At 39.3% G+C, this 24073-nt stretch overlaps 1 protein-coding gene across 1 annotated transcript; it reads left to right on the top strand.

Moving 5' to 3' along the window:
• Positions 1-1137: 1137 nt before the first annotated feature.
• On the top strand, positions 1138-22167 carry LOC117297329 (protein wntless homolog). The gene is made up of 12 exons (XM_033780303.1): positions 1138-1387; positions 9501-9767; positions 10207-10331; positions 11682-11852; positions 12558-12694; positions 14077-14117; positions 14821-14948; positions 16778-16875; positions 19045-19108; positions 19441-19584; positions 21211-21451; positions 21831-22167. The coding sequence occupies exons 1-12, from the start codon at positions 1282-1284 to the stop codon at positions 21956-21958; spliced, it is 1650 nt and encodes a 549-aa protein (XP_033636194.1). The 5' UTR covers positions 1138-1281; the 3' UTR covers positions 21959-22167.
• Positions 22168-24073: the final 1906 nt, after the last annotated feature.

Genomic DNA, 24073 nt, shown 5'->3' with positions numbered 1-24073 from the left:
TATGAAAACTAGTTATTGTTATTAATTAAAACAAATAATTTAAGTTTTTCCTATGTGTAAATAAAAATGTATAAATCATTACCCAACAATGTGAACAAGATTTATTAAAACAATAAAAACATGAAATTTCATGAATATGAATTGGTTGACTTGTCATTATTGTAGGCCTAGTGGTAGTTTTTATTTCCTGGTCCCTCTAATTGTGGTAGACAAAAAAGAAGTAAGGTTCACATTAATTTTGCTGCATTTGCTTATTTCAGTGTCATAAAACACAGCATTTTGTGAAGCAGAATCAAGAATGTTATCTGTTAGCTCAAATCAAGACTTATTTTCTCACATTGTTGTTTTGTATTTCATGGGTTTTGTGCAGGAATAGATTCCGAGGGGTTAGGGGGGGGGGGGTAGCCTAATGTTTAAGATGAAGAATTCTAGACAGGCTACCAGTCCTTACTGTTCACCTGGGCCCAATTTCATAAAGCTGCAGAAAATACCGCTTGACAAACTTATTTGTTTAAAAGAATATTATTAGGGCACAAGTTACAACAATGAAAAGCAAAGTAATTGCTGGTTGCCTGTTTCTGCTAAGCATACTTTTCTGCACTTGTTAAAAAGTTGCCCTGTCAAATTAATCCCCACTTATTCAATGCTTGATATAATCTGTTAGTCATGTGTAGTTTCCTTCCTTTGCTTATTGACACGACACAACACGATGTGAAACATCATGTTTACATTTGTTATCAATTACTTTTCTGAAGTGATTGCGCCCCTTATCAACAAAATACATCTTCCATTGTGCGACCAATATTTACTTTCGGCATTAAATATTTGCTCAAATTCGTGTGTAAATCCGGTTTTCTTTGTGTCGTATAGACACGCTAACATCAATTGACATTTTTAAAACGGAAATACAAATTGTTTTCTTGAGTAGTTGCGGTTTTCGGCAGTCAGAAATCCATACACAAAATTTAAATAATAATTATTATCAGAAAACACGTGAAATAGAATAAATTTGGTACTGTTTTGAACTATAGAGGGCGCAACTTTTTAGACTCTCACACAAAAAGTTTTTGTCTCGTTTCTCCTCAAAACTCGGTACAAAAAAAACACACTACACTTTATTAGAACTTCCGGCCTTAGTCGTCGCAGACGTGAAAAAGTGACAGGCAACCGGCGCCCAAAAGAAAGTGTCATTATTTACTGACAGTGCAACATTTTCTCATTAAGTTGTAGATATTTTCTTGACCGACTTGCTCAACATAGTGTGTGAAATTTCGGTGGACGATGGCGGGAGCTGTTTTGGAGAATTTGAGCACGAGAAAGCTGTTCGGTTTTTGCGTGGTTCTGTTGCTGGTGCAGATCGCTTGCTTTCTTGTCGGCGGGCTTGTCGGTACGTATTGAGGGCCACTTGCACGGTGAATTTACCCCCATTAATTTATCGTGTCATGATAAAACATGTTAGACAATTTTTGTGAAAAAAAACTGACATGCTGTGTATCTGTAACTGCCCCTTTCCCTGTTAATGAATACAGATTATCAAAAAATGGGTTGAGTAAATTGTTTAGCTTTGATTAATTAATAAATTTAATTATAAATCTTATTTGATTATTTTGTTCTCAAACGTGGAAATCCAAAGTGGCGGTTGGACCATGGAGGAAGAAATGTCCTTCCTCAATGCATAGTTTGACCATCCTCAATGGTCAGATTGGGTCTATCTTTTTCAGTGCTGATAAAGTTAAAAAATTTTTGGAAATGCTTGACACTGAAATTAATACTTAATTTTATGAAAAATTTAGAGATGTTCATCAAATGTAGTTTAAGTTTAAGTTCGAGAGTGTTTTTAGGGCATGGAGGTTTTTAGTTGTAGCATGTTGTAGTAACGGTACCCTCCCGTCAGCACCCAACCATCAGAACAATATGGAACAAACTCCCAGTCTGTATCAGAAATTGTAACTCTTTGCCATTGTTCAAAAAATCTCTCAAAACTCACTTGTATCAGATGTAATTTGTTGTATTTATAGTTCCATTGGTCTTGCTCTTTCCAGCGCTTTGATCTTGATGTAAAGGCGCTTTATAAATATTTAGTTGTATGGAGTTTATAATCTTAAAAGCAACTTGGGATTGTCTTCAGTTTGTAATCACTGAAAGATAGGTTGTCTTCAAATTTATTTTAAATCTTCAGTTTTATCTTACAATTCAATAGATTCACCCGAAATAAAATTCAAGACAATAGTTGAGAAAACATTTTGACAACTACAAGAATTCCCATGATTGAAGGTTTCCCCCCCTGCATTCCAAACAACCCTCCCAATAGACTTCTTATTACCCCTGGCCATTTCCATCCCAATTCATCCACCATTTCCACACAATAGCTTCGTTTTAACCTCACCAGTTTATGGCAGCTAAACGCCATTGACTCTAAAGTATAATATCCTTCACTCTCAGTACATTCATTCAGTGTGGCATAACTCCAGCCTGGTTATTGAATGGTGTGATTCACCAGCTACCCCACGGGGGTCACAGGGGTCAAGCAGCGGCTTTATTGTGGCAATTTCTGTGGTGGGTGATGAAGCGTATAGGTCTCAACACTCCTGGCTCCGCTCTTCAAAAACCGCAAGTGATTTTTTCACTGGAAATCAAGATGGTGTTGGAACTGTAACAAAAGCGTTTTGAAACCTGGATCAAAGTGTTTTGATGCACTGATAGTGTCTGTCACTGCATGTGGGATGTCCTGCTAAGTCTAGTGTGGGTTTAACCATGGAGGTAGAATTGGAGCGTGTTGCCAGAAGCCCTGTGTATTAAAAGCAACAATTTTGTTGGCAGAATATTGTTGTAACTCCTGGCTCGTGTAGAGTTTTGTTTTTCTTCATACACAGCATGCACACAATTTATAAAGCTAGTATTCACGTGTTACCTGGTATCCTCGCTTTGTGTACTCTCAACTGCATACTGTAAAAAAAATTGGTCTCAATCGCTCTAAAAGTTGAGAGCAAAATGGTGATTTTAAACTATGCAATGAACCTTGTTCAAATAATTCCTAATAATATTTTTCTTTGAAATGATTAACACTTGGCAGAACAGTTTTACAGGATACCTGTCAGTTCACTTTTTTTCCCCTTTTAAAAACTAGTTTTGTAGTTACTTTGAAATAATTTTGTTCAGTGTCTGCAAATGATTTAATCTTTCTCTAATAATAAATTAAAGTAATGAACTGGCACTGACCTAATACAACAAATTTAAAATAATTGAATGTTCACGCTGTCATTTCAAAATCTCTTTCGCATTATTATACTTATTGGTTAAGGGGGGGGGTCCCTTACAATGTGGTCCTTTCTCTTTGCTTACAAGTGCAAACACGATTAAAATATATCAATTGCTAATGTTTGAACAAGATGGAGGAAGAAATTGAGTGCATCATTTTGGAACTGAGCCAACATACTCCATCAGGCCTAGTAATAAAATAAAAATGTTATGGGTATTTTTCAAATTAAAAAACTTTACATAGCCTAAATAATTGAATAGAAAATAACCAAGATATGAAACTTTTTTTTTTAAAGCGAAATGAATATCAAGATTTAAACTGGAAATTTTGAATAATACTTTGTTCACACTTGAAAGTAAATAATTCAAAATGCAAACCTTGAAGCAGTTTTTCACTTTGTTTCTTTTTTATTGCTCGGTAACCAATAATAATTTTGCCCATGGCCTGATTGATCATCCTGAGATTGTGGTCATCAATCATCTACCGTCTTGTTTAGAATGTTTTGTCAGACTCAGAGCACACCATGAATCTAAGATAATTTTGTGTCGGAAGATAATTGGGAGGATGCGAAGCGGGGGAAAGAGACTTCATCTTGTCTTGACATTGCAATTTCGTTTTTATAGACTTTTCCTCCAGACATTTCTGTGTAGTGTGTACATATTGTGATTGCTTTTTACATGAGTAATCGCATTGCTGGCAGGTTGAATGTCAATACTTGGCACTTTCAACACGATGAGGTTTATACATCTAAGATCGAGTCTACATCTTTCATGAGATGTTTTTTTTATTAAAAAATTAAGATTAGCTGTTGCAAACTGCTAAACCTACTGGAAAGGATTTATGGTATAAATTCAAGAATAGTTAATGGTCTGACATTTTAGACCTAACCTGTAAACTTAATGTACATGGTACTTGTAGCAGGAAGACAAACTCTGCTGTGGTCTTTATTTTTGTGCATTACTTTTAGTTTAAAGGATTTGGGTACTTTTTCAAAATGTCCATAGATTTACATTAAACTTACAGGGTTTGAAGATAATGATAGTGGAAAGCTTCCCTTCAAATCTTACTTACTGAGGTGCTGTAGTTTTTGAGAAATGAGTAAAACAATATCATGAAAAAACTGTTGTAAATGATTAAAATAATGTTCATGACATTGTTTTACTCATTTCCCCAAAACTACAGCACTTCAGCACATAGTATTTTCAGGGAAGCTTTCTACTATAATTATCTTCAAACTGTGTAAGTTTAGTGTCAATCTGTGGACATTGTGTTTTTTGTCCTACAAAAGTTACATAGACCCTTTAAGAAGTCATTGGGCAAATTTCAAAGAGCTGTTTTTAACGGGAATCAAATACATGTAGGCCCAACAAGCACATTTTGCTGCTGTACTTCAGCAGTTCGAGTTTGCTTGGCACTAAGCATACTTTACAGGTAAGCAAGGAAAATTGGTCAGCCAGCATGGGCATTCACCAAAGGTTAGCATGCCTTTTCTTGTGATTATAAATTAAGCAGCCCTACAAAGTTGAAATCACACAGCCCTACAAAGTTGAAATCACACAGCCCTACAAAGTTGAAATCACACAGCCCTACAAAGTTGAAATCACACAGCCCTACAAAGTTGAAATCACACAGCCCTACAAAGTTGAAATCACACAGCCCTACAAAGTTGAAATCACACAGCCCTACAAAGTTGAAATCACACAGCCCTACAAAGTTGAAATCACACAGCCCTACAAAGTTGAAATCACACAGCCCTACAAAGTTGAAATCACACAGCCCTACAAAGTTGAAATCACACAGCCCTACAAAGTTGAAATCACACAGCCCTACAAAGTTGAAATCACACAGCAAGAGCTAAAAGGCTGTTATAAAAGCTGTTATAGGCTGCCATAAGAGCATATTGGGCCAGTGATAAAAGTTTAAAAAATCAGTTGATAAAGGCCGAGTTATGGTCGGTCGCGCGATGGTCGGGTGTCGGAAATCGTGACGCGCGATAATAAAAAGACATGGTTTTTAGGCCTCTGTCTTAGGATTGCGCGCAAGATTTCCATCACGCGACCATCGCGCGACCGACTATAAACCGGCCTTAAGTCTTTTTGCTATAAAAAAAATTACTTTAAAACAGCACCAATAGGCCCCTATGGCCCACGTTACTTTTATCAATACTCTACATCTACAAAAGCTCTGAACGATCTGTCGCCTGTCTACCTGAAAGACTGCATTGCCACCCATGTACCATCTAGGGAAGGCCTGCGATCGAGCCGGGACGTTACTCGTCTTTCCATTCCAAAGAGTAGCAGGCGGATAGGCGATGGATCGTTCAGTGTTTTCGGGCCAACTCTCTGGAACACATTACCACGTACCCAGAATCACCTTGGCATAGAGGACAGCCCTAGGACAGCCCTAGCATGGTGCAAATCGTATCTCTACAATAGAACTCAGCATGTATGTATTGGCACCGCGATATCCGACCCTGTTGTTTTGAACTACTCTGTGCCACAGGGGTCGGTACTCGGCCCGCAGTGGTTTACGCTATACACTTTACCGATTCGTGACATCATCCTGAAATTTAATCTGAATTACCATGTGTACGCAGACGACACTCAGCTATACATCACGTTTAAATCTTCTCAAGAAAACGCCAATGCATCTATTGCAAGACTTGAGAAATGCATCCAAGAGATTCGACGTTGGACACAACAAAACTTCCTGAAGTTAAATGATGATAAGACAGAGTTCCTTCTATTTGGGTCACGTCAACAGTTAACTAAGGTTTCAGTGCCATACATCTCCATCGGTGATGCTCGGATAGCTCCCTCGCTGAAAGCTCGGAACTTAGGGGTTATTTTTGATTCATCAATGACACTTCAGCCACACATCAACAACATTGTTCGTTTATCATCATATCACATCAGGAATATAGGTAAGATTCGCAAGTACTTGGACAAAAGTGCAACTGAAAAGGTCATTCACGCATTTGTTACTTCTCGTCTTGACAACGGCAATGCTCTTCTCTACAGTCTTCCTAACAACCAGATTTCCAGACTTCAACGGCTCCAAAATACTGCTGCCCGCATTGTGACACTGTCTAGAAAATCCTGTTCTATCACCCCCATTCTGAAACAACTACACTGGCTCCCTATCTCTCAACGAATCATCTTCAAGCTGATGCTCATTGTCCACAAAGCTCTTAATGGCAAGGCTCCCCACTACATTTCTGAACTGCTTCAAGTTTACACTCCATCAAGGAATCTTCGATCAAGTTCTATGCTTCTCCTCATTGAACCCAAGTCTCGACACTCATGGGGTGACAGGTCTTTTTCTTCAGCCGCGCCACGCATCTGGAACTCTCTACCACTTAATCTTCGATCTTGTCTTTGTACTGCAAAATTCAAGTCTCTTCTCAAAACTTATCTTATGTCACAGGTTTTCAATGACTAATTTTGTTGTGTCTGTTTTTTTCTTTGTGTTGTGTTTTTGTTTTTGTTTTGTTTTTGGTTTTACTGCGCCTTGAACACCCAGCAGGGTGGATATGTGCGCATTACAAGTCTTATTATTATTATTATTATTAAGGTCCTCTCCAACAGTTTCTGCTTTCAAACGCAACCTCAAAACTTATTTATTCTAGTGTATTATAATTATTTGCTTTTGTTTGTGTGTAAAGCGCAATGATCATTTTTTTGGATTTGCGCTATATAAGAGCTGGTTTTATTATTTATTGTTTATTATTATTATTTATTATTATCATACAGCTACCAGGGCCAAATCATCAAATTACTGTACAGTTGCAAATCGTACTGCTGGTCCTCCTAAACAGGCAATCAGCAGGTTCCCTGATACTCATATCATGGAGGTCCGCCTTTTTCTATGTCCTAAGATGGGGTCAAAACATCCAAGGTCAAATACTAGAGAAAGGAACAGTCTGTTCCTTGCTTTATGGTCATATCAAATACTTGTAGTAATCAATTCTGCCAACTTGTGGTGGTCAAAACAGTACGTTGGCCCAGAATGACCCCTAGCTGAATGGCCACTTAAAGTCTAAGAGTTCAGTTCTTGCTCAGGCTGTGTGAGTCTGGCTCCACACCTTGGGGGCCTTTTCTTTTGGGGTTGAGTGAGGCTTTTGGGGGTTGAGGCTGGGCAAACGTGTTCAGCCAAGTGTCTGGGTCCTAGCTCTAATTCCACCTCCATGTCATACCATAAAGCAAGGAACAGGTCAGACTATGGGGGAGGGGGTCATGCCACTGCCACACAGAATGGTTATGAATTAACTGAAATGTCATTTGGTTTTCTTCATTTTGCCTGCAACTGGTTGCTAGTAAATTCCCTTAGACTTAGAGCATGGAGGTAGAAGAGTGACCCTTCCTCCCCTCGATCTCCCCCCCCCCCCCCCCCCCCCCCCCCCCCCCCCCCCCCCCCCCCGAAAAGACCAACAGACCCCATGCCCATACGGCACAAAAGCTACTAACTGAAGCTGTCATGACCTGGTGATTAAATCAATACCAGGGCCTCATGTGGAGTCTGACACAGCAGGCAGTGTCCTGTGGTATGTTGTGATCCTGCTTATCTGATACAACAGTAGCACCATAGTGCATGCAGGGTGTCACACTGGTGTGCTATGTACTGTACCCTTACTCTATGACTGTACCAACTCTATAGCTAGCCATCAACAATTCCAAAATGCCTCTACAGTGTCTAGACATGTTGACTTTCACTGCAAGTACACCATGGCCCAATTTCATGGAGCTACTTCAAAAGTCTGATTTGTTGCTATAGGGTATGACTTCCCATTTAAAGGCAGTGAACACTATTGGTAATTACTTTAACAAATTATTATTAGCGAAAAACCTCACTTGGTAATGGGGAGAGGTTGGTAGTATAAAACATTGTGAGAAACAGCTCTCTCTGAAGTGACACAGTTTTCGAGAGAGAAGCAATTTTCCACAAATTTGATTTTGAGACCTCAGATTTAGAATTTGAGGTCTCGAAATCAAGCATCTGAAAGCACACAACTTCGTGTGACCATGGTGCGACAAGGGTGTTTTTTCTTATATTAATATCTCGCAACTTCGACGACCGATTGAGCTCAAATTTTCCAAGGTTTGTTATTTTATGATTGTTGAGATACACCAACTGTGAAGGCTAGTCTTTGACAATTACCAATAGTGTACAAAGTATTTAAGTTTACTTGATTATAATACCCATATAAAGACAAGTGAGGTATCTTGCCCTAAGTGTCTTAGTGCTTTTTCAAAACAGAAATGTGTCTGGCAGTTTTTTCTTAAATGTTGATTCTGGTCTTGGAAAAAAAAAATTCTGGTCCAGCAACAAGCCCCTTCAGTTTTGTGGATCCCCCCCCCCACCCCCTGAAAAAACACCCCAAAATGAGCCACTCAGAATATTAAGTGTTTGAAAGCTTCCACGTTTGGAAATTGTCAACACATGTTGAACATTTTATTTTAACAAAATTTAAAGTATATCTTTTTTTAGTATTCAAGGTGCCAGTCAATTTTCGTAAGCGCTACTTGCATGCTGAGTGCCGCAATACAGTGATGATGTTTTGCATTGACTTATTGAAGAGGAGGAAGGGGGGGGGGAATTTGGGAAGAAGAGAAGGGGGGAAAAACCCTCCTGACCTGCAGAAATTGATAAGGAATGACGTGACAAATACAACACTTGTTTTGACAGAGCATATAAAAAGTAACATACCACCTATTATATATCTAATTAACTTAACACCTGTTAATTTTAAGCTTCAGAGAGTTGTCTCTTCATAGTTTCCCTTCACATTCAAAGCTGCGTTAATTCTACCTCCATGGTTAAAACATCAGCTGCAAAGTTAATGAAGTATAAATGTTTTTTTAATGACCTAGTGACAGCGGTAATAATGTTGGATCGTGACTGAGTGATGGGTTTTAACACTAGGCCTATATCAGTTCTTAGCCGCTACTACTATTATTATTATTGTTATTATTATTAATTTAAAAGCAAATGTATCCTTAAAAGTTGAAAGTATCCTTATTTTGAAGGTATATTTAGTGCAGTAGCTAGGCTGTACAGGGAACTAAAATTCAGTCATAATTGTCATTGTCATTGCCAATGTGGTTGTCATCTTTGTCATTGTCGTTGTTTTTGTTCTTGACTAACTATCAATGCAATAGCTAAATACATGGTGCTGCAAATAACTTTTTTTTATTTCCAGTAAATGTTTTATTTTGTTCTGATTTCTTTTGCCTTAATTTAGCACCGGCCCCCTCCACGGCCTTCAGCCACCTTGCCACTAAATGCATCGACCCTGCCTTCAACCTGAAAGGCTGGTTCGAGCCTTGGGGTCCCAACGGCTGCGACAAGATCAAAGACTTTGATGAGGCCGTTCACAAAGAGATCTACGCAGACTGGATTGTGTTTTCTGTTCACATTCCCAACAGGCCTTATAGCATGGAACGTTGGTTTCAATACTTAATAGGCGTCATGGCTTTGGATATTTCTCATACAAAGGAAACAATTATGGGTAAGCAGCAAAACTTCCTTTACAATCAGATTCACATCTTGTCTTACTTGGAATTACATAAAAGGGATTTGGATTTTTTGAGTTCCCCTTCCAGGGCAAAATTTAATTATTATAAAGCCAACTAAGAGAGGTTTGTGGTAACACCAAAAGAGATATTTACATGGTGTTACTGCGAACCTCTCTTAGTTATACTTCCATCATGCAAAGTTTCAAATCCTATTCATAGACCTGATTAAGCACAAAAATAAGCTAAGCGAAACAAACTTGTGCTAAACTTATAGCACTGTTTACTCAGCACTTTCTCGAGTTCTGTGAGAGTTTTTTTTTTTTACAAAGTTGCTTGTCTGTAAAAATACTCCAGCCTAAATTGTTTGTGCAGTGGTCAGTGCATGAGATTAACAAAGATGGCTTGCTGAAACGTTTCATTGTACTTTTACAGACCCAGATGCTAATATAACGCTAGTCATCAGGCTCGGATACAGAAACAGTATGGAGGAGGAGTTCCAAGAAATTGTCAGCGTCAACGAAACAAGAAAACTTGAATGTGTGTTCCCTTACCCACTCGTAAGTAATCTTGGTTATTGTTTTATGTTTTTACCCTACATTGTTGTGCGATAAGCACACAGTGCTTTCTTGTGTTCCTGAGGGGAGAGAAAAATTCAACGGCAACCTTGTCGAGTAGGATTCAAACCCACGACCCACGCTTTTGGTACACCACTGAGCGTGCCCAATGAAGAGGCAATTTGAATAGTGTAATTGGCACTGGATATCGCAGCAATTTAAAAGATGATTGCAATAAGGGAATCAATGTGTGGTGAAGAGGTTTTCAACTAGTGGTTTAAACCCGCGCCGAGGCCTGGACTTGATAGTTTTACGGAGACGAAGTCATGGTAAATTATCAAGAACCAGGCCTCGGCGGGTTTAAACCACTAGTTGAAAACCGATTCAACAAACTTTGATTCCCATTCATAAATACCTTTTTGGTCAATAAAAATCAACACTTCTTGGTCAAAAGGTAAAATAAATCACAAATTATAATTGTTTAATGATTTATTTCAACACAACACCCCTCCAGCTATGAAATGGTAAGGCCCTCGGGTAAACAACTCCTGATAAGGAGATGATGTGCGCGTCGCGCTTATCGCGTGATGTGGCTCAACTGTTTCAGCTGTTGCTCTCGACCAATAGGAATGAAGTAACTGTCTTATAAGCGCTGGTGCAAGCTCGCGTGTCACGCCCATGTTATAACACTTTTTACTATTGGTATATCATCCGTTCAAACAACCCCTCGTGATGCCCTCTCGATCAATCAGAATGGATAAACTGTCTTAGGTATTTACGAATAAAGATTTAAAATGGCCTCTCTTTACTAAGCATGATCTAGTTGTTTCAAGACAGAATGTGAGAGTCATGGGTTTGAATCCCACCTGAGTAGTTTGCAGTGGATCTTTGACTGGCAACTCCCTTACAGTGATATTGACAACCTAGGGAGACCGCCAACATAACAGCCAGACAATTCACTTGGTAGAGCTCTGGCAAATTGATCTTGAGGGTTGCTGGTTCAAGTCCTACTCTAAGCAAAAGCCCTTGGAGCGGCCATGGCAGTCCGGGGCTGTATTCTCCCCAGGGAGCTAAGAAAGATTACAGAAATGTTATTGGCCTAATACCTAAATGTAAAGCGCATTTTTGATACATCATTGTAAAATGCGCTATTGACCCATTTCACCTGACGTCATCATCAGAATAATCTTGGATGTGCCATTTTGGTTATTCAGTGAAGTGCGCATTTTAGGTGATGCAGCGTTACACGTAAGCCTATTGACCACCAACATGGTGAGCGTGGCATCAGTCGCCGCGTGTGCAAGGGGTCGATATAAGAACTATAATAACTTTGGTTTGGTTTGATTCATGTAGACTGATGATAAAGTTGGCTACTACTACGACTGTACCCCAATTCCGCTGTTTGATCTTGGATCCCTTCATCATAAATACTACTTGGTGAACATCAGGTTACCCATCATTGATCATGGTAACGGACCTGTTGTCAACACGGGCATTGGGTCACTTCAGGATATTCACATTGTGGTATGTATGTCAAAGGTCATTGGGAAGGGGGGGGGTTAAAAATCAAAAACATTTGTGTGCTTTAAGATGCATAAAAAGGCTTCAGGCCTGAAGTCTTTTATTGGATTCCAATATTTGAGTGAGAAATTACCTCTTTCTTAAAAACTACGTTCCTCCAGAGGGAGCTTTTTTCTCATAGGTTTTATATTAACAGCAACTCTCTGTTGCTTGTACAAAGTACGTTTTTTTGCTAAGCATGCCTTTAAGTAGTTACCAATACTGTCCAGTGCCTTTAAGGTGTGAGACTAGGCACAAATCCACAGTTGTTTAAAGGAACATTACAGAATTGGTTTTTGCTAACAAAACAGCTGCTGGCAGTATAAGAACTTTATGTAATCCACCATAAACATAAACTGACAAACCTGTTGAAGTTTGTGATCAATCGGCCGTCTGGGTCACGAGAGAACAGTGAAAAACCGATTACAAATTTTGCATTGCATCGATGCCAAAATAAAACGCTCACTGAGCGATAAACTCCAAACGCGAAGTTAGATTATTTATTTCTCATCAAATATCACATTTCAGACAGAAATATTTCAAGGAATGTTTTCAACTATCATCATCATTTGACCTTGTAAGTTTTATGTAAATCTGTGACCTTCACAATTTTTGTTTCTTACCAATTCTGAACTGTTCCTTTATATATTGAATGGTTTTAAACTGCAGGCAATCCATCAGAATGGAGGCTTCACCAAGGTGTGGATCTCCATCAAGACGTTTATGTTTCCCTTCATCCTCTTGGCTACCTTCTGGTTCTGGCGTCGTGTCTTGTTACAAACCAGAGGACCCGTTCTCCTTGAAAGGTAAATAAACTACACCCTCCTTAAAAGGTAAATAAACTACATCCAAGGGGTACCTCACACAATGGGCAACCCTAACAATTGCCCTGAGCACGCCAACCACACAACCAATCAGAGCATTGATTGACCTGCAGTGGATCCGCTGAACCCCTATAAATAAGCCCACTCTTCTCTTACCTCTTCAGTCTCCTGACGATGAGTAGAGCAAGCTAGTCGAAACGTTGAGACCAATTTAAGAACTGACTCTGCGGTAGTACAGTTAATCACGATCATATAGGCTAAAGTAGTAGTCCCAGCCTATTTTCTATACCATCCGCCCTGGTAATAGTTAATAAGCAGGCAGTTCTTTCCAGAACTGAGAAGTCTCCCGAACCTCCGATTATCTACTCCACTGCAGTAGAATAAAGCAAGACAGTTCTCTAAGAACAACTCTACCTGGCAAGTAGATACACACATGGTGTTAACGCAAACCAAATATATATGTAAATAAGCTCGTCACATTTTAGAGAAATCTTTTTAGTTGAGTTTGAATCAAGACAAATTTACAGGAGAGAGACTTGAACGAACGACCTCCATAATAATGTACCGGTGCTCTAACAACTGAGCTATACGGCACAATGATGGTTGTCTCCCTATCAGTCAATACCTATGTTAGGGGTGCCAGTCAGAAGCCATATAACCGTTAGCTGCTGTGTAGCCAGGGATCACACCCAAGTTCACGATACAACCTGGGAAGGGGCAGCTAGGGGATCACCTTTAAGAGGATGCAACTTTTTTTAAATATTAAATATCAAGTAATGAGCCACAAGGAAAACTGACTGGGTAAGTGTTAAATAGTTTTGGTTTGATTTAAAGAAATTTACTGGTGCGGGACTTGAACCAACGACCTTTGGATTAATGTATAAGCATTCTACCAACCGAGCGATCCATGCAGCTAACGGTTATATGGTTTCTGACTGCCACCCACGAACAAAGATATTGACTAAGAGGGAGACCACCAACAGAGGGCTGGATAGCTGAGTTGGTAGAGCCCCGGTACATTAATGCTGAGAATATTGGTTCATACGGTCCCACTTCAACCAATTTTTCTCAGTACAAACCCAAACTAGTCGGTTTCCCTTGTAGTTTATTACGCAATATAAATCTTTTGAGGCGGTTGAATCTGTCAATCAATCAATCAATTATCAGGCATTTGTTGAGCGCCATCATTCTAGTTGCCTATTCCAAGTAACAAAAGTGGGAGGCAAAATGACAGATGCCTTCATCATGTTTCTTGAAATGTCCTTGCTGCTAACTCCAAACACAACAAGATCCCCTTTTTAGTCTTATTATAAATGTGATATGTAAATGTTTAAGTACTTGTCTTTTTTTTTGTTTACCATCAGGACCATTCTGGCATTGGCCATCATCATGAGTATTTTGAATTGTAAGTTTCCACCTTGTTTTGTAAAATATGTACTATAATTATAACAATAATCTATTCTTCATAATAGCGTTTCGGGTGTAGAATTCCATCTTTAAAGTGGCAAGGCCATTTTCATTTTGCCAAGGGCACTTTTCATTGGGAAATCTTAAAGTCAATGGGAAATTTTTGAAGGGGCACCAAGGCCAAGACCAGGGGGCAACGGAGGGCATGGCCTCCTTGGCCTGCGTGTAATTCCAGGCGTGGCTTTTTACATGAAATCTCAAAATGCTGTAAAGTCAATTGCAACAAAGTATATAGTAAACGGTAAATCACTCTTAGAAAACAGTACAAGTGTGTCACAATTAGAATTAGACATTAGGTGTTTGTGAACAAACACAGAGTTGTTCCGTGTTGTTTTGATTCGATGAAGTGCTTTAAAGCTTTATAGTTGGTCTGATGTCAAGGTAGAAACTCTTGATCTTTGACGAGCCCTTTTTTCCACTTAAGTGTGCCTACAAACATAAACCTGGTATTCATTCTTATACTAAATCTAAAGGAAATTTAAAACAGAAATAAAGATCAACATGGGGTAATGGTAACCCTTGTCTAACCTTTAATGCTCAAAAGGTTTATAACTGGAAAGAAGTTACAAAATCAGGTGTGTTTTTGAAATGAAATTATAATTTTTGAGTGAGTGACAATTTTTTGTGTGGTTGTTTTTCAGTCCCTATGGAGTGGTTAACGCTGTGGTTGAATATCCCCTTCATGGTCTTACTGGCCGACTTAAAGCAAGGAGCATTCTATGCGATGCTCTTCTCTTTCTGGATCATCTTCGTTGGAGAACATCTCATGGTAAGAAAACTTCCCAAATTTGTTCAAATTTGTTTATGTTCAAATATTATACATAATGCAGATGTGATACGAACATCAAGCTGTTTGTCAGAAATATAATGACGGAGAAACAAGCCAAAGTAGGGCTAATTATTTTTGGTTAATCAAATGCCCAAATATAGCATCAAAAAGAGGTTAAAACTAGCATCAAAAGAAAATGTGCCGATATATTATGTTAAATAAACATTTCCACTTTAAACTCCTTGTTCGCATTTTCTTTCTCTTGTATCTATTGGTATTTCTACTTTAACAAGTTTATATCTCGAAAAAGTGATGACCCATGATTTTAACAGCATTGAATGAAAGACTATGCTTAAAGTGTAGATAACCCTCTTTTTAAGTGATCTGGGTGGACAAATGATTAATTCGCCTTACAAATAACAATAATAATGACTTCATTGTGTAGCGCTCATACTCGTTAAGCGGTGATCTCATTGCGCATGGTGCTTGAACATAATTACCCTTGGTCACTGGGCCATTGGGCCATTTATTTCACTCTCATCACCTCATCTCCTTTGGGAGTATACAACCTGTGCTGCAGAGTATGTAGCGCACCACGCCTAATTAATCACAAGTGACCATACCTGCCTTCACAGCAGCCCATTTACCCTTTGGTGAATAGAAGCAATTACAGTTAAGTGTCTTGCTCAAGGACACAAGTGTCATGAGCGATATTTGAAGCCACGCCCCGATGATTTTGCCACCAGGACTTGGAATTAGGTACATCCGACCGCTTGGCCTTCACACGCTATTCTAATATTAATATTTGTAAATAGTTTTTTATATAGCACTTTGTCAACGTGCGTCTCAAAACACTTATCATTAGTTATTTTATGAATTATGAGACCTATTTATGTAACACCTTGTTAGTGTTTACAAGGTGCTGCGTCGCCCTTGGCAGCTACTGCCAGAAACATTGGGGCAAACCTCTTCTCGTAGTGACAAGCGTATCTTGTTTCTTTTTCTGTATTACACAACACCAAGGGCCATTGGCTTAACATTCCATCTAAAGGACGAGTGGTTAAGTGTCTCGGTCGTCAAGGACAGATGTGTCATGACTGGGACTCGAACCCCCACTCTGTTGATTAGAAACACCTGGGGTCGATTTCACAAAGATAGTCCGAACTAAAGAGTTCAAAAACTTACGACTAGTCCTAAGTTAGGACAAAGTAAAGACAAGTAATTTGCCCTCACTCGAGATACATGTAAGACTAGTCTTGACACGTTGTGAGGTCCAATCTAGAGCTTGTGTTTGGTGCTCAATTCAAATTTTTGGGCCATTAAATTTATATATTTTTCCAAAACCACATTTCTTCAATGTGAAATGTTTTATACAATCGAAAGCTGCTGCAGGCTTCTAACCAATAGTTTGTATTGCCATCGATTTGATCCCCAGGGAGTTGACATGGTTCATGGCACAGTGACCAGGGCCCAATTTCATAGAGCTGCTTAAGCACAAAATGTTGCTTAAGCAAACAAATCCTTGCCTAGTAAAATTAAAGTACCAGCCAAAACCCCACTCAATTATTATGCTAAGTAAACAACAGCTAAATACCAGTCACAAGCAATGTATATGGCATGAAATTTTGGCCAGTAACATGTGTTAAATAAGCGAGCTATTTTCGTGGTTAAGCGAATTTTTTTGCTTAAGCAGCTCTATGAAATTGGCCCCAGGAGCTATAATGTTGGAAGCACTTTGAGACGCCCTTCGGTTGTGTAAAGCGCTATATTAAAATCAAATAGGTATTATTATTATTATTATTATTAAGCGTTTACCTTTCCTTTAATAGGATCAGACTCAGCGGAATCGGCTCAGGGTTTACTGGCAACAAGTCTGCTCCATCGTCTTCACCTTCTTCTCACTCTTCGTCTTCGATATGTGCGAGAGGTGAGGAAAAGATAACAACTAAATCCAAAGCTCCCCGCCGTCGATTTCACCAAACTTAGGATTAATCTTAGGACTTATAACGAGTTAAGTTTCGTATCCATACACGTTAGGACGCATTAAATGCATCCTACGTTAGGACAAGGTCCCAACTCGAGATAGGATTAATCCTAGCATTTTTTGAAAGCGTCTGCTGTTTCCCTATAAAAATAAACACCAATCTTTCCGTGTTCAGAACAGAGTTGGCAACTCTCCCTGATTCTGCAGAAAGTTCCCTGAAAATAAACCAAATTTGAAAATCTCTTCTTTGTCTTCTGCGAGACCTTGGCTTCACAACCAGTTTCTTATCAATTAAATTTATCCTTGTTTTCTTGAGTTTGATGGATTTACTACACCACTTCCAAACAAACCATTCTTTGCATTGAGCGAAGGATGCCCATCTATATCCCAGTCTAATCAGCAAGATACAGTGGCAATAATGGATGTTGATGTTGGAACCGTAACCAGGGTTTCGTTTTCACAAACAGCTAGATTGGTCTTTAGAAGTGTATCAATCGTAGTTGCTAAGCAAAGTGGGAAGTCACAATACTTTTGAGATGAATCTTAGGTTGAGGCTGACGTTTTGGTTTGGGCAGGAACCCAATGAAGTTTCCCTGATTCATGAAACCTTTTCCCTATGATATGTTGAATACAATTCTCAATATCTCCCTGATTATTGTACAAAATTGCAAGATGCAAATGTTTGCAGCTCTGATAAATCAGCCAGCGCAATAAATGTTTTTTGTTGTGCTTGGAATGTCTCTATAACCTTTAGCCTCCAATAAAAAGCAGGCACAATATTCTTCCTATTTTTTTAATCTGGTTTCCAATTTTGTTTTGTTGTTGCCCTTTGAAAAACCATAAAAAGTGTGATTAAATAGCCTGACAAATGTAACAAAGCCAACTCCATGTGTATGGGCGTGTAGGTCAAGCTTTGTATTGATTACATTTTCTTTTATTTTTTTTCAAGGACAAAATATAATGCCTTAATAATCTTGGCAATGCTTGTTTTCTTGAGTTTGATGGATTTACTACATATACATCACTTCCAAACAAACCATTCTTTTACATTGAGCCAAGGATGCCCAACCTATATCCCAGTCTAATCAGCAAGATACAGTGTCAATAATGGAGAAGTGTTGATTAGGGAACCGTAACCAGGGTTCGAATTCACAATCAGCTAGATTGGTCTGTAGAAGTGTGTCAATCTTAAGTTGCTAAGCAAAGTGGGATGTCACAATTCAAATCACCATGGCAATACCGGCATTGCACTTTGAGATGAATCTTAGGTCGAGGCTGACGCTTTGGTTTGGGCAGCGGCCAATTTTTTCCTACTTGGTAAACATTTGCAGGATACCAGTCAAAAATGGTACATGTCACTTGTTGTTTTGGCTGGTAACTTTAATCTGGTAAGCAGTATGTTGCTGTGCTAAAGCAGCTTAATGAAATTTGTCCCGAGGACTATGGATAGTCTTATTTTTTTAAGCATAAAGTCCCTTGAATCCACTTAGTTTTGTGGAGTCAAGGTCACACCAAATAGTTTTTAAAGTGACATTGTTTCCTATTCATAAACACCTAAGACAGTTTAGCCATTCTTATTGGTCGAGAGGGCATCACGTGGGGATGTTTGAACGGATGATAAAACACTAGTAAAAAGTGTTGAAACATGGGCGTAACACGCAAGCTTGCACCTGTGCTTATAAGACAGTCTCCATTCTTATTGGTTGAAAGCATTGGCTTGAACAGTTGTGCTACATTTTGCGTGATGCGCACAGCAATCTCCTTATAAGGAGATGTTACCCGAGGGCCTTACCATTGTATAGCTGGAGGGGTGTTGTGTTGAAAGAAATCATTGAACAATTATAATTTTTGCATTTACTTTACCTTTTGACCAAGAAGTGTTGATTTTTTTTTGACCGAAAATGTATTTATGAATGGTAATCAAAGTGTGTTGAATCGGTTTTCAACTAATGGTTTCAACCCACCGAGGCCTGGTTCTTGATAATTTACTGGTAAAATTATCAAGAACCAGACCTTGGCAGGTTTAAACCACTAGCTGAAAACCTCTTCACCACACAGCAATTCCCTTTAATCCTTGCATAGCAAACTTGTATTTTGTTATTTGTTTTACAGGGGTGTGCAGCTCGCCAATCCGTTTTTCTCCATGTGGAACACAGAGAAAGGCCAGAATTTAGCTGTATCCTTGTCAATACATAGCAGGCTTTTCCCTAGGGTTCTTTGAGATTGTTTTAAATACATCAGACTTTCACCAGGGTCCTTTGAGATTGTTGTAAACAGGCCTGGTTCTTGATAATTTACCTCAACTTTGTCTTGGTAACATTATCAAGAACCAGGCCTCGTTGGGTTGTAACCACTATTTGAAAACCTCTTCACCACACATTGATTCCCTTATTTAACTGCACTACCAAGGAGTGGGTTCTTAATTGGTCTCAATGTTTCGACTAGCTTGTTCTAGTCATCGTCAGGAGACATCCTCTTTGTTTAAGATTCCTTAGCGTCTTATTCTAGATGGCCTTCATCATCCTGGCTGGAATCTGCCTCTGTGCCTACTCCATCTTCCTCATGTTCATGGTGTATCAAGTCTTCAAGAATATCAGCATGAGACGAGCCACACTGCCCCACATGGCCAAGTCAAGAAGGCTTCACTATGAGGTATGTTTGTCAACAGAGGGGGCTGTTTCCTGCAGCTTTTTTTTGTTTTTGTGAGCAATAATTATTGAAGGTTATGATGGATATGACAACAGAGGGCGCTCCTACAACCACCTTTTATTTATTTGTTACTCTTTTTAATAGTAACTTCTTAAATGACTGCATGCTCATTAATATACACGAAAGCAAGGAAATTTTGATGTGTTTTCCTACAAAGAAGACATGAAAACTATTTTGTTATGTCTATTGATTAAGTGGTAAGTGTTAGGGTTAACACTGGGTTCGAGTCCTAGTCAGTTCCCTTTTGTCCTTGAGCAAGAAACTTGACTACAATAGACCGATCCATTAAGCTCCGCCCCATTGCGTATTGACCAATCACAACGCAACGAAGGTCCGACACTATGGCCCGACATGCGTGCGCGTATCTTGGCGCGCGCGGCAGAGTTGTGCAGAAAGGCATTGGATAGCCCCACGTGTTCATGCTCACACGTGCGTCGTGGGCGGAGCCTACTGGATCGGTCTATTGCTTCTTATCACCCAGGGGTATAAATGGGTACCTGGGTGATATATTGAAAAAGCCTTTGGAGCACCACAACTGCCCAGGGTTGTATACCTAGCTCCCCAGCAGTGTTGTAGTCACGGTGGGTGGTGCAGGGCGGGCCTGCCCAGGACTCACAACTTTTGCCCAGCAATATGGAAGTGTAGTGGCCGTGCGGTTAAGAGCACCAAATTCAAACTCTGGTGTTTCTGATCAGCAGAGTGTGGGTTTGAATCCCTAGCCGTGACACTTGTGTCCTTAACCAAGACACTTGGTTACAAAGAAAACCAAGACAACCATTGCGTTGCCTTCGGATAGGACGTAAAGTCGCTGGTCCCATGTGTTGTGTGACGCATGTAAAAGAACCCAGTGCACTTATCGAAAAGAGAAGGGGTGTGCCCAAGTGTTTCTGTCACTGGCTGCTGAATGCGCCGTAGCACCTTGTAAGCCCTTATATAAGGTGCTAAATAATTGGGTCTCAAAATACATCACTGCAATAACCTATCTTTCTGGAAGTTTGTATATACTCAGCGCCTTGAGTACCTTGTTTGGTAGATACGTGTGCTATATAAGAATTTGATATTATTATTATATTTGGTGCTGCCAAGCTCAGATTTAAAAATATTATCCACTGTGCATTGATCTTAGACACAGCTTATGATAAGGAGTATCAAATGTCACAGAGAAAGAACACAGTCAAAAGGTGATTCAACTTAATGCATGGCCCCATGACATGAACAGTTTGGAAACCTGGCCCCACTTCAGCAATGACGCCCCCATAATTAACCATGAATAATTTTGTTGATCCACTTGCCCTTGGCCCAATCCAGAACACTAATGTTAAGCGCATTGATACATTATTGTAAATTAATGCCCCATATATAAAACTTAGTAATCATAACCACAAGGGAAACTTTTTGGGGCTGGGTAACTCAGTTGGTAGAGTGCCGGCACGTTAATCCGGAGATCGATGGTTTGAGTCCCACTCTAGTCCATTTTTCTGTGTTCACCCCTTAATCATGAATGAAACTACTAACCACTGAGAAATGCCACCGTTTTGAAAAAGTTTCTCTAAATGTTGTTGTTTCCAGGGCCTGATCTACCGCTTCCGTTTCTTCATGGTCTTCACGGTCATCACGGCAATCTTCACCGTGGTTTTCTTCATCATGTCTCAGGTCCTGGAGGGACAAGCTAAGGCTGGAGAGGGCCAGCCTGACGTCCAGTACACCAGTGCCTTCTACACTGGTGTGTACGGAATGTGGAATATCTATGTGCTGGCTGTAATGGTGCTGTATGCTCCATCGCATAAGATGAAGCCATCCACAAGTAATGGTGAGTTTGACATTCACCCCTTCCCCAAGCTTTCCTCCCCCCCCCCCCCCCCCAATAAAGCTAAACTTTTAACATCGTTTATTGAGAAATTTGAAACGGGAAATTAGTTTCATGTAAATCTCATCAAATGTGACATTTCAGACAGAAATATTTCAAGGGATGTTTTCTACCATCATCTTAAGACCGTGTAAGTTTTATGTAAATCTGTGATCGTCACGTTTTTTTCTTCTTACCAATTCTGTAACTTTCCTTTAAGTGAACCCCTCACCTTGAAATGGCCATTTGGCCTTGTGATGTTAGGCGTTATTAAAAAAAAAAAAAAAAACATAATCATAAATGCTTTATACATCAAGCATAAATTGCAAATTTTTTCTATTAGGCGAGGGTAGTGAAGGCAGCCATGTTGAATTTGAGATTGACGTCCTTCCAGCGCAGTCAACTGGCACGGAAGCGGCTGGCTCCCTAGCCGAGGCTTACCAACTGCTGAACAAGACGGCAATAGAATAAGACGGCAGCGTCAAAATACAACAGCTGAAGATGATCCAGGGAAGATGGTGAGCAGGTGAGAGGGGAGTTGCGATGGAGGAGTGGGGTGGGGGGGGGGATGTTATCAGGTCTGAAACTTCAAGGAGGCAGCAAAGGCGATTAGCCTTTTTGAGGTATGGTGGCCACTTTAGGAGTGCACTGTTTGGTTTGGGTGTATACAGACAAATTTACCCAAACCAAATAGTGTTATCTAAAAATGGCTTATTGCCTCCATGCCCCCCTCGTCATTGCCTTGGTGCCCTTGCAATGTTCCAGTATAAATTTACAATGTTCTCATAGGGTGCCCTTTACAAAGGAGGTAATGCCTTGGTGCCCTTGCCCTTTCAAATAAAATGAAGCCTGTTTTAGCATTCATACCGTATGGGAGTTGTCATAGCATTAGTACAGTTTATCTTTGCCCCAGTATTTGTCAATAGATATTTATTTTTGTATGTGTCTTGCACTCTGTGCCTTAACTACACCCTGGATTTCAACAGGGGTATGCTCTGTAGGCTTTATGGCATGTTTTTTTTTTTTTTTACTATCAAAACCAATAGCTGTATTTATTGACTTTAGCTGCATCGATTTAGGAGTCTTCATTAATAGGCCATTTGCATCTTAGATTTTATTATTGCCGGTATAAAGACGTGCTTGATCACAAGTTGCTGCTTAAATTTGAGTTCCTCAGACTATGGAGACAGTTGCTATGTCGCATGATTCAGGCAAGCTTTTTTTGGTAGTGAGGTAAGATACGGTAAACACCCATACTTAATTCTGAATGAATTTTTACCCCAGTGGTTCAAGGGTTTGCCCTTCTGAAGGTTGCTATGCAAAAGCTTCCCCAGAACCATTTGACATAGCACCTGCCTCTATAGATGATGTTGACAAAACACTGGATACGCCATGTTTCGCCGGGTAAAAAGACGCTTAGTCATGGTAAGATTGCACTTTCTAGCTGGCTGCCAAAACACAAAGGGGTTTTCCTGGCGGTATGCACGGCAATCATGTTATGGTTTTCGTGTGACGTCAGAGGTCACATCGTCTATATTCTAAGGAATTCAAATGTAAGCAGTGACACTGGTGACTAGTCATTTTACCAGAGTTTGTTTAGATCTAACTTGTAAAAGGCTTATTGAGAAACTTTAGCAATATTTATGTATTCAGTTTAGCATTTGTACTTTGATAATGTTCTTCAGAGGTTGAAAGCAGCATGCGTATCAAAGTATGCTTTGCTTGTTGTAACTATCATGCGACAAATCTTGAAATGATGTATTTAATATTTCAGTATTCAAAATCTTAACAATAATTCATATTGTTCAGAATGTTGTGGTACAATTATAGTTTTACTGTTAGCCTGAGATGAATTTTTTTAATGAGCCATTTTGCGTGATTGCATTTTCTAGTTTTGTATAAATAAGATTAATAACAGTTATTACTAATATTTAAAAGTCATATTTGTCTGCCATATGACCATCTGGTCACTAAAAAATAAATCATCCACATTAAAATTCCAAACTGATAATGAAATATCACATCAAAATTGTATCAATAGTACGGTCTAATTATTATTATTCGGCATTTATGTTGCGTCCCAAATTTGAAATCCTACACAAAATATTTAATAGAATACAGTGAAGAAATAAAAACACAACAAAAGTTAAAAAATTTTACACAATGGCAAACACATATACAAAATACACATGGAAAATTTAAAAAGAAAAAAGCAACAACATTTATATATATCCATAAAAATTTGTAAAAATTGGTCTTATCAATGCCATACTTAAAGTCACCTGAAAGTGTTTTTTTTTGTGGTCAAAATAAAGCTATTGTCACTGAAATACGTGTTTGGTGAGTGGTATATGAATAAACAGTTAACTAAGGCTCTAAAAAATTAGTTTTCATTTTATTTACAAATTTAAAAGTAGGCCCGACTTGAGAGGGCGCTGCTCGTGACGTCAATCGAGGCACAATATTTTGGATTCTCGAAGCACGAAGGCTTGAACGTTTGCTGACCCCCAAACTGACCCCATGGTAAACGACTAGGACTTGCATGTACGTTTGTTTGATGTTAGATCTCGAGACAAAGTCTGCCTC

Source organism: Asterias rubens, chromosome 12 (genome assembly GCF_902459465.1).
Source record: "Asterias rubens chromosome 12, eAstRub1.3, whole genome shotgun sequence".
NCBI classification, from domain to species: Eukaryota; Metazoa; Echinodermata; class Asteroidea; order Forcipulatida; family Asteriidae; genus Asterias; species Asterias rubens.
The sequence above is the reverse complement of the archived record's forward strand: the minus strand, read 5'-3'. Positions and strand labels throughout refer to the sequence as shown.

Bases quoted from the DNA above. Each gene is read 5' to 3' on its own strand.
- LOC117297329 (XM_033780303.1), top strand. From the start codon at position 1,282: ATGGCGGGAGCTGTTTTGGAGAATTTGAGCACGAGAAAGCTGTTCGGT. The intron at 11,853-12,557 runs GTATGTATGTCA...TTTAAACTGCAG, and splicing joins TTCAGGATATTCACATTGTG to GCAATCCATCAGAATGGAGG. The intron at 21,452-21,830 runs GTGAGTTTGACA...TTTTTCTATTAG, and splicing joins GAAGCCATCCACAAGTAATG to GCGAGGGTAGTGAAGGCAGC.